At 55.8% G+C, this 10,731-nt stretch overlaps 1 protein-coding gene across 3 annotated transcripts; it reads right to left on the bottom strand.

Annotated features, from left to right (window-relative positions):
• Positions 1-1,884: 1,884 nt before the first annotated feature.
• ISG20L2 (interferon stimulated exonuclease gene 20 like 2) lies at positions 1,885-10,688 on the bottom strand. Of its 3 annotated transcripts, XR_012642857.1 has the most exons (5): positions 10,567-10,688; positions 7,428-8,291; positions 5,380-5,580; positions 2,948-4,569; positions 1,885-2,613 (listed from the first exon to the last, which is right to left on the bottom strand). XR_012642857.1 is itself a non-coding variant. In XM_074980681.1 (4 exons), exons 2-4 carry the CDS (start codon positions 8,169-8,171, stop codon positions 4,456-4,458), a joined length of 1,059 nt encoding a protein of 352 aa, XP_074836782.1. In that variant the 5' UTR covers positions 8,172-8,291; positions 10,567-10,688; the 3' UTR covers positions 1,885-4,455. The 3 variants fall into 3 exon arrangements, 2 of the variants coding, with proteins under 2 accessions (XP_074836782.1, XP_074836783.1); XM_074980681.1 differs by having other exon boundaries at positions 1,885-4,569; XM_074980682.1 differs by lacking the exon at positions 10,567-10,688 and adding an exon at positions 9,677-9,805 and having other exon boundaries at positions 1,885-4,569.
• Positions 10,689-10,731: the final 43 nt, after the last annotated feature.

Genomic DNA, 10,731 nt, shown 5'->3' with positions numbered 1-10,731 from the left:
CCCCACCCTCTGCCTCAGCTCTGCTGTGCTGGCCCCCAGTCCTGACCCTCAGCCTTCCCCCAGCTACCCCAGCCCTGCCAAGCTGCCCCGGGACTCTGGCACCAATAATGCCGGGGAGCTGGGGCGGGGGGGCTCACTTTCCTGGCATGGAAAGCTGCTGTTGCAACCCCCCTCCCCTCCTGGGCCAGCTGTCCCATTGCTGACCCCACCTCCAGGACTGGTTTAGATTGGAAAAGCAACAGCAAGAGGATGCAGGCGCCTGGCCTCCGTGCACCAGAGATGTGGGACGTGCTCCCCACCCCTCCGCCCCCCACCCCGCAGCTCCAGGGCCTGTGCAGCCTCAGCTGTCAGCAGGAGGGCAGAGACGGGGCTAGGACAGGCAGGTCCTTGGGTTTCAGCCAGTGATCCCGCCCCTTGCACATACCCCGACAAACACCCCCTTCCAATCTTTCTACACCCTGCCCCAATGCACCCCCAAGATATTCCCCCCCTCATGTCTGCTGCCCCCCGCCCCAGAGCAGCAGGAGGGAACTCAGCCAAATTGGGCCTGACTGGAATCAACACCTTCCCCACCCCTGCCCCCGGGTGGCAGCTGCTTGGCAGCATTAACCCGGCCACACCTGGACCTGATCAGAGCTGCTAATGGCCTGGGAGCCTGAACAAGCCCCGAGTCCCAGTGTCATTTCCTCTGGAGGCATAGGCCAGGGGTAGGGAGTGGGGCAGGCATGGATTTCCTCTGCGCCCGCCCATGCTGCCCAGCCCCCACCGAGCTCAGGGCCCCGTCACGTCGGGCACTGCCCAGCCCCCACCGACATCAGAGTCCTGTTTTTAAGTCCTGACTCGACAAGGTCCTGGCTGGGATGACTTAGCTGGGGTTGGTCCTGCTTGGGGCAGGGGCTGGACTCGATGACCTCCTGAGGTCCCTTCCAGCCCCGCGATTCCATAATGGGGAACGTGAACTTGTGACCTAACTGCAGGGCAGCTGAACCCAACTCTGGCTGGAGTCTCACCCTGGCGCTTTAACCACAAGCCCACGCTACGTCTGCCCTGGCTGCACTGTGGGGTCCAGCACCCCTGGGGCAGGCTCTGTTCATCGAGTGGATTACAAACGCTGGTGGGCTGATGGCTCTCTTCTGAGAATCTGCTGAAATTAATCAGCAAATCCCTCAGTCCATCTGCCACATGCAACCCAGTGCTGTCAGCTGAAGGCTGTTTGCCTTTTCCAGAGCCAATCCCCAGACCGGGAGCCGGGCACAGCTGGGTGTGCAGGGAAGGCTCCAAGCAAGGTACATTTCCCCGCTCCGCACTCCCGCTGCCACAGGGCTCTTTCCAGTTCCTTAGGTTACAGTGCCCTCAGGTGGCTGGTGAGAATTACCACCCACAAAGAGACCAGGGAAGAGGCCAGGCTTGGAGAGTCGGGTGATGCCTAGGGGCAGATTTTACAAACTGACTAGTGATTTCTGGGTTCCCTGGTGGCGATCCGCCGAAGGGGTCTGTACAAAACCAACCCCTTTCTAAGGTGTCTCCGATTGCATCCCACAAAACAGAGGTGCCTCAAACACACACGCCACTCTTGAAAACCTCACACCATCGTGAACACCCCAATAACCAGCACTACTGCACTGTCAACTCCAGCTCCACCGCCCTGCCTATACGTCTCCTTGCTGTCTGAGTGTGCAGAAATCAGTGTCACCTGTACGCCACCCCAGATCCTGTCCTGAAAACCCAGCACTGCAGAGACATTCCTGACTCCCTGCTGCCAAACCCTGCCCCAGTGCCCCATGGGAATAGCAGTCCAGCGCCCCAGCGGAAACCAGGACCACAGCCCCAAACAGAGGACCTGTCCAGCCAGCCGCAAGCATACCAGCTCCGCAGCTGCAGAAATGAACCAACCTTTTCAGGTTTATTTTTTACGAGTGATTTTGACAGTGACATATTTGACTTTCAAACAACCCGACAACTGAAACAAAGCACCGAATGGCTCCCAGCTGCTGGCTAAAAGGAAACAGGTGTGGAGTCACGCCGACGTGCGGAGCTGCACGCATATGTGAAAAACACCAAGTTCCATCCCAGATAAATGGCTGTGTCCTAGCACAATGGCAAAGATGCATGGGAGCCTTCACTGGGCAATGCACCCCACTGAACAGCTCAACCATGGAGGGACTCCAGGGCTCATACCAACCATGTCCCGCTGCAAGAGCTGGGAGCCCATTCTCAGCACTCTGCGGCTACTGACACCAGCACAAAGCAAGGAGGAACCGGACCGGGCTCAGGAAAGGCAGCCTTCCACTTCCCCTTTGCACAGGTGGAAATGCCCATGCCCAAGATATGACCCTTTTTATTAGCCAGTAGCAACCTTCTTGAAGGAGATCTGGAATTGAATGCAGGCTCCTAAATGAGAGGCACCTTTTATAGCCCCTCCCGGGGAAGAGCTCCAATGGTTTTAGTTCATTACTACAGAAGTGACTTTTTGGGTCTGGTGGCAAAAAGGACACTTCAGGTTTGGTTCAGGGGCGGAAATCTGAGCCTGTCTCGCAGGTGAGTGCCCTAACCACTGGGCATCACCACTGCCACTCACCATTCTGTGAATGGCTCAAACTGGCCATGGCTACACTAGCCCAAATCTTTGAAATGGCCACGCAAATGCATATTCGGCACCTCACTAGCATGCCAGAGGCGGCGGCTCTTTGAAATTGCGGCTTTTCGCTGCCGCATGGCTCGGCCAGAGAGGGACCCCGCCAACTTCAAAATCCCCTTATTCCTTACCAGCAGATTGGAATAATGCCATTTCGAAGCTGACGGGCTCCTTTTGTAAAGGACCCGTCTGGAGGAGCCACGCAGCAGCGAAAAGCCGCAATTTCGAAGAGCCGCAGCCGCTGAATACGCATCTCAGCGCCTCATTAGTAATCTTCGAAACGGCCATTTGCAGATTTGGGCTAGTGTAGACGCAGCCATTGGGGATCAAACTCATGAACAGTGTTGGCTTTGGCTGAAACAGTGCTTTAACGACGTCGTTCGTCTGAACACCGCTTTTGCCAGTTCCACTGGCAGCACCCAAGGAAGTCAGGAGCACACCCTGAGTGTCACAGGCTGTGAAACGGACGCACAGAGCAGCAGCGTGACTTGCGCGAGGTCACCTGTTGAGCCCGAGTCGCTTTTCGTTCACACCAATGGAAATCAGGAGTGGCTCCACTGAAGTCAAAGGCAGTAATGCCCAGGGAAATGAGAGCAGAATCGGACCCAGAAGAACCCCAGTGGTTAGAGCCGTTCTCCCTCAAGACCCAGGGCAGCTGCTGTAACTAGCCTCTCCTGCAGGCTGTTTATCTGTCTGTTTATCCAGGGTCTCAAACTCACAGCCCAGGTGTCGTCCGTGGCCAACAGTTCCATGCACAGCTGCAGCCCTGGGGGCCAGTAGAGAGGGAGGGTCTGACCCAGCTGCCAGCTCCAGCCCGCCTAGGGCCCCGCAGGCTGACCTAAGTATGAGGGACCAGCCTGTCCCTAGGACAGTATGCAGTGGATGTGAGGACCCCCTAAAGCGCAGGTCCTGGGAGGCCTTGCCGAACCATTCTACAGCCCAGCTCTGCACACGCCTCCCAGGGCCACAGAGACGTCCTGGCAAAGGTGCAGCACTAGCAGCAAGAAGCCGCTCTAGCCTTGCTGCACTGCCAGTGATGGCACCAGGGCCCCTGGGGGCATTAAATAACCCCAGGAAAGCAGGCGGGGCCAGGAAGGCACAGGGGGAGGGGACTAGCAGGCAGACCAGCAGGTGGGGCCGAGAGATGCTTTGGGGGGGAACAGGTGGAGAGCTCCCCACCCCAGAGCCCTGCCAGGGGGGTTCCCGCCTGCCCACTAGGCAGATTTGAGGACTGGCCCTAAGGTAAACTGAGTTTGAGACCCCTGCCTTATAGTGAGAGTTCCCTGTTTGGCCCGGTCCAGCCACGGACCCTGGGGGCTGTTTGGAGGTGTGCGTATCTCAGCTGATTTCCAAGTCTGCTGGCCAGGACCTGCTACTGGGAGACGCCAAGAGTCCGTCTCCATCTGGTGCCCCAGGTGACACAGTCTGCCCACATGGCAAGAGGGCTCTAATCCTACCGGACGTAATGACCAAGCAAGAGGGGTGGCCAGGAGAGCCCACAGCATGATCCGGCAGGGGTGGGCGGAACACGGATGCCCTAGCTCAGAGGTAGCCTGGTTCCCCTCTGGGGTTAAGACAAGACACAAGAGACAGAACGTGGTGACCTGGAGGTAACGTGTGATGGTTGCTACCAGCTGCCCCCTGCTCCCTCGCCGGCTTTCACTGTCCCTGGGCAGCTGGTCCATATTCCTACCCCCGGCCTGGCCTGGGAGCTCCCCACCAGATCAGGTCCTGCATGTTGCTGCTACCGGCCTTTCGCCTGCTCTGGAGTTTGGGGCCTGCTCCTTCCTTGGCAGTATGGGGGCAGGCCCCGTTGCCACTCACTCCTGCTCGGGGTTCAGCGCCAGCTGCCCCTCCCATTCGGCTTCAATCACCCGGTACAACTCCATGGTGGCTTTGGCATCTTCCACCGAGGAGTGGCCATTTTTGCCAACCTGTGGAGAACAAAGAAGAGAAAGGTGACCTGTGTGGATGGTTAGAATCAGGGACATTAGCCAGTGGGGCCATCTGAGAGTCCTGATCTCCACTGACTACTTCCCTGGGTGATAAGAGCTCCCGGAAAACAGCCAGCTTACGACCTCATTAGTCCCATTGCACATATGGGGAAACTGAGTCCCAGATAGGGGACACAACTTGTCCAAGGTCACCCATGGTAGAGCAGGAAAGAGAATGCAGGTCTCTCGGGCTCCATTCATGTGCTCTGTTCACTAGACTGCACTGCAAGCAACTCCTGGGAAGGGCAAGGCCTCACCTCACTCACTAATGAAACCCCTGGCCAGACAAGGGACACCACTTTATTCTTCCATGCAGAGACCACATCTCCCCTACAGTTCCCTCCAGTTTTTTCCATCCAAAGATGGAAAAAATTTTGTTATGTGCACAGAGGCATAACGCATGGGCACCATCAATAGAAAAACAGGTTGCTGACGGTAGGTGCTCTGCTAATCGGCTGGGGGGGCACATGAATCTTTCCTGGGAGGCTGCCCTCGCACTCAGCTTACAGGGACCACTGATTCCTTAGCTTCTAGAGGGAGTGCCCCCTGGACGCAGCAGCTCCGCTCTAGAGAGACCCCTTGTGGCTGATGCTGAGAAATAAGGGGGCTTTCAGGATGGGCGGGTGGCCAGACGCAGCACAGGCAGTAGAGAAGAGAGCTCAGGTTTCTAGGGTCGCCTGCATGGCCCACAGGACTGCTAAGCACCAGCGTAACTGGTGCCTAAGGGCCGGTCCCAGAGGCAGAGGGTACCTGGATGTCTTTGTGTAGGAGCTGCTTGGTGAGGCGTTTCAGCGAGGCCGACTCGTTCTCCGGGAAGCCGGCCTTGCGGTTCAGCAGGGGGATTTTTGACGTGTCCCTCGTCACCGATTTGGGGTGGAAATACTTCAGCGCCTTGAAGTCATTGTGGATGGCATGGCCCACCACGATCTTCCCTGCCAGGATCTTCAGGATCTGCAAGGGAACAAGGGCAGCTCAGGGGCTGGGAATGCTGGGGACCGGCACTTGGACAGCAACATGTGTACCACAGCCCTCTGAGGGGAAGGCACCCCCTTACTGAGTCACCCACACTGCTCCCTGCAGCCCAGCCACACTGCCGGTGCTTTGGGATCAGCACTAACTGCAAGGGGACAGCCCCTCCCACTGAGTAGCCCACACTGGTCCCTAGCACTGGGGTCAGCACTAGTCTTCCCTCTATTTTTTTTCCATCTGTGAGCGGAATAAATTTTGTTATGTGTACCAAAGCATGTGCAGCTGTGCACCACCAACACAGGCTGCCAACTGTGGGCGCTCTGCTAATCATCTGGGCAGCACCTGAATCTCTCCTGGGCGGCCACCCAAGTGCTCAGCTTACAGGGTGCACTGGTCAGCACCAGCCCAGACGGGAGCACACCAGTGTTCCCTGTAAGTGGAGCACTTGGGAAGCCACCCAGGAGAGATTCAGGTGCTGCCCAGACAATTAGCAGAGCTCCCAGCCGGCAGCGCATTTCTATTGGTGGTGTGCATCTGCACATACCTTGGTGCATGTCACAATTTTTTTTCTGCCCATGGACGGAAAACATTTGTGGGAACCCCGAAAAGCGCCCCCAAGTGAGTCACCCACACGGCTCCCCAACCGCCCCAAGATCTCTGAGCATGACCCTGCCAGAGCCAGCTTTGTCTGCAAGCTCTGCTTATTCCACACCACTGTGGCCAGCCCCCTTCTCTCCTTTGTTTGACAGCCCTGTGCTGCTTTGAGCTCCGTTCTAAGTGGCTGCCCCCGGGACCATTACACGAGGCGCCAAAAAGGCCACAAGAGCCAAGGGCTGATGCCAGGAAAACCCACCACCTACAGCCAAACTAGAGGTGACTGTAACTATCAGGGACAATAAAAAAATGAAGGCATCCCCACACTTGATTAAAGAGAGGGTTGGAATGCCCTCTAGTGGGCAGCCAACCAAACAAGTTATACACCAGAAATGGGTAATACAAATGCACTGGCCGCCAGGGTTAGCCCCTGGTGGACGGCTGCCACTACATTTACCTGCGCCGCTGCAGGTATTGGGTAATAACAGCTCTCGTGGACTAGAGATCACTCTTGGAGGTCAATGGGTGTGGTGGAACATGGTAGGGACCAGGACACTGTTTCCCACCACTTCCATTGGCTGTTTACTGCGATCCGTGACCAATGAGAGCTGCGATCGCCCAACACTTGCGGGGGTGCAAGTAAATACAGGGGTGGGGGCCAGCAGGGACTAACCCTGGCAGACCAGATGCAGCCTGTGGGCTGATATTTGCCCACCCATTATACAAACGCAGAGACAGTGCAGCTCAGTGGTTTGAGTACAGCACTCTGAGTCAGGGAGGGCATTTGAGCTGGACTCAGCATGTGGCTAGTGGAGACGTGCTGACTGCCTGGGTAAAGTCCAGAGCTAGCTCGTGTGGACTCAAACCTCTGGAGTTGGCACAGACTTAATGAAGGTCCTATTCTTCAGAGATGTTGGGTGCCCGCATGTCCCAGGCCGTTCATCCCTTTGGCTAAGGACGGCAAAGCCTAGAGGCACCAGCAGAGATCAGGACCGACTGACCTGAGGAGATGCTCAGAAAAGTGTTGGACCACAGGAAGCGAAGGGCCCCCAAGGACCAACAAGGCAGGGATTTAAGACACTGGAAACCTTCATCCCAGACTGCACCAGAACAGAGAGCATCCCCTAATGAGTCAAGCACATCACTCCTGGCAGCTCAGCGCTCACTGACCTAGTATGGGCTGAGCATGCCCTCTACCGAATCCCGCCAGCCAAACCAATGCCCTAGGCACTCACCTCCTTCTGGGCCGTTGTGAAGGGGGTGGCGTTCTTCATGTGATGCTTTTTGATGCCGCTCCACCGGGTCCGGTAGTCAGTGATGGGGCTGATGGGCTTAATGTACTTGTCATAAATCACGTCACCATTGTAACTCACGATGCTGCACCTGGCCAGGTCGCTGCTACGTCCACCAGGGCCTGTGCCCACCATCTCACAGTCAATGGCCACCAGTTTGCTGGGCTTGCCCAGCCTGGCCATGGGAGGCAGGCCGCTGTCATACTCACTCAGCAAGCTGGCTTTCTGCATTCCAGAGAGGGGCTGGGCACCGTGGTTCCCAGAGCTCCCACTGGCTTGAGCTGATCTGCATGACACCTTCCTCGCCCCCACAGGAAAACAAGGCAGATGGGAGCTGGAGTCCATGGTGATGCCAGGCTGGATGACGCGACAATGGTTAGTTGCCTTGGGGAAGGGTTTTGGCTGCTTGGAAAACCCAACAGTCTGGAAAGAGTTCTGATCTGTCCCTGCTTGATCCTTGGCCAGCCACTTCTTCTTGGTCCTCTCCCAGCAGCTGGAGTCCTGATGGGAGACCTGGCCTTTGGGAGGATGATGCTGCGATGGCGGTAGCTGCTTCTGCTTCAGAAAACCCCTCCGCTCCAGGAAGCGGCGCTGTTTCACAAAGCGCTGGTGTTTCTGGTTACTGGCAGTCCCTGTTTTGGGCGCCTGCCGGAGGCTCAAGTCCACATTTATGATCAAATTCGACATGGCAGGTTCTGGAGGAAGGCAGCCACAGTAGGTGGGACAATGGAGAGGGGGCCCCAGCCTCTTTTACCTGTCAAGCAGCCAGCCCCATGCACACTGCTCAGCAGAGGTTTGTGCCCTTACCTGAAACAGAAAATCAAAAACGTTTCCATTCCTCATCACAGGAAAAGGATCTCAACAGCCATGAGAAGCTCTCTCTGCATTATAATCGCTCCATTCCCCAGTGAAATGGTGGCAGCTATTGGCACACAAAATGGCCATACTGGGAGAGGCCAAAGGTCCATCTAGCCCAGTTTCTTCTCTTCCAATGGTGGCCAGTGTCAGTTGTCCCAAAGGAATGAACAGAACAGTGAGAATCATCAAGTGGTGCATCCGCTGTCACCCACTCCCAGCTTCTTACAGAGGCTAGGAACATCATTCCTGCCCATCCTGGCTACAGCCACACTCCACCACAGTTAGGTGAGTAAGTTAAGAAAAATTCTGTAAGCAGCTGAAAGTACAGGGAGGACTCAGGTTCAGGACTTTGACCATCAGAACTAAAACACCTACGATTGTAGGACTGATCGTGGTCTCTATTTTATGTCTCATCTGAAAACTGACACCTGCAGAAAAAAACCATGTGGGACATGGGATTTTGCGTACGTGCAACAACCAGTAGATATTTAACCACACTGCACAGGACCCATAGTTTTTTTTTCTTGTAGTGTTTGCATTACAGTGTGAAACTGAACCACCCTATTCAGCCTGTGATCTGATAAGATCCGTTTGTGGCATTAGGGCGGCAGATATGACCATATTTGACAGCTCCTTCAGCAGTTTACTAACTAATAAATAATGAAAGATTCACCAGTGGGATTTGGTTCAGTTCCTTATACCCGTGTGGAAAATACCTAAACAAAATGTAGGTCTGGGGAACAAAAAGGGTGTGTGTAAAAGAACAAAGCTCCAACGTATGTAGAACCATGTATGTTTCTTTCACCCTTTCAACACAATCCATTTTAATCTGGACTGAAACTTCCCACTGACGTGCAGGAGATGCAAACAAACCAGCTTTGTGCAGGGACCTGAGAAACCGAGAGTGAAAGACTCCAAATAGCAAAAGGTAACCGGGATTTTAAAAATTTTTTCAGCATTAACAATCTTGGCTGTACCACAGCAAAGAGCATTAGAGATGATGGTTTTCATCTTGGCAGCAGCTCATTAATGGTAAAAAGCATGTATGTGGCAGAAGTTTAGGGGCACTTCCAAAACACATATCTCTACAAAGCTGAGAGAATTTTACTGAGAAATTCCCCTGACAGAGCCCTCCTCTGATTCCATGGTCCCCCCGGCCATAGTCCTCCCATCCTAGCTCCCTGCAATCACTCCCACCCACTGACACCTAAGTCATTCATTAATGCTTCCCCCACCACTCCCTGCCACTGCCTAGTCTAGTCTTACTCTGGCTCTGAAACTCAACCCCACGTCTGAGCATGTTCCTGTTATACATTAAATAACAGCATCGACACCTGCCATGTGTACAGTCTCTCATCCTCTCCCTGGGGGGAGGGATGCAGGTGCAGTGAAGTGTCTTGTTCTTTGTGGTTTGTTTTTTTCTAGACACATTGAGCTGTGCCTCTCCTCTTGGCTCATTCTCTCCCCCCATGAACCCATCACCTCTTCACCATCACATCCCCCCCACAGATCACCCATCCCCATCATTCAGCTATTTCAGTAATACTCCTCCCTCCTGACCCCTCCTTCCCCCACCACTGCATGCCCCCACCAACCCACCAGCAACAGTACTCCCCCAGCCTTCTCATCCCTCAGTCCTCAAACTCCTCAGTAATGGCTCTTTCCCAGACTTCCCCCCCATCTCTTATTGATACTCTTCCCCCACGGATACATTCTCCTTCCCAACATCTTTTTCCCTCACTAACCCTCTTCTATCCCCAAGCTTCCCCTTTGCTGATGCCAACCCCCAAACCCCTCCCCCACTGGCCCTCATCCATTCCCTCACCATTGATCTCCCCCGTCCCTCCCACTGACACTCTAGACCCTGACACCTCTTCCCACAACCACCTCCCATCCACCCCCAAACCCCTCTTCCAGGGATCTCCCTTCCACGCCCCACTGGCTCCCCAACTCTCACCCCTGCTGATCCCCCACCCCACTGACCTCCACTCCACCCCTCCCACTAACACCCACCACTGCCTCTGCAGCGCTCTCCTGCCCCCCAGCTCATCTCCCCATTACCTCACTGACCCCCCACCCCACTGACCCTTCGATCCCCAGAGCCCCACCCCTTGGACCCACTGATCCCCTCCCCCTTTGCCCCCCACGGCTCTAGCTGGTCCCCCGCCCGCACTGATCCCCAGCCCGCCCCCCATGACCCCACTGCTCTCCCAGCCCCCCTCACCCTCTCGCCTTGGCTCAGCTCAGTCAGACCAACGGGCAGCCCACCGGAAGCGGAAAGGCGAACGACCGCGGGGAGGGCGGGAGGGGGAGAGGGAAGAAGGAGACACGCGACGAACGTCCGGAAGGGGCATGGGCAGTGGAGCGGCGCGCGCATGCGCCAGGGCTG

The sequence above is a fragment of the Carettochelys insculpta genome, chromosome 30, assembly GCF_033958435.1.
Source record: "Carettochelys insculpta isolate YL-2023 chromosome 30, ASM3395843v1, whole genome shotgun sequence".
NCBI classification, from domain to species: Eukaryota; Metazoa; Chordata; order Testudines; family Carettochelyidae; genus Carettochelys; species Carettochelys insculpta.
The sequence above is the reverse complement of the archived record's forward strand: the minus strand, read 5'-3'. Positions and strand labels throughout refer to the sequence as shown.

Coding starts and splice junctions, on each gene's coding strand:
- ISG20L2 (XM_074980681.1), bottom strand. CDS start 8,171: ATGTCGAATTTGATCATAAATGTGGACTTGAGCCTCCGGCAGGCGCCC. Junction 5,581..7,427: donor TCACAACGGCCCAGAAGGAG/GTGAGTGCCTAG, acceptor GTTCCCTTGCAG/ATCCTGAAGATCCTGGCAGG. Junction 4,570..5,379: donor TCCTACACAAAGACATCCAG/GTACCCTCTGCC, acceptor TGTTCTCCACAG/GTTGGCAAAAATGGCCACTC.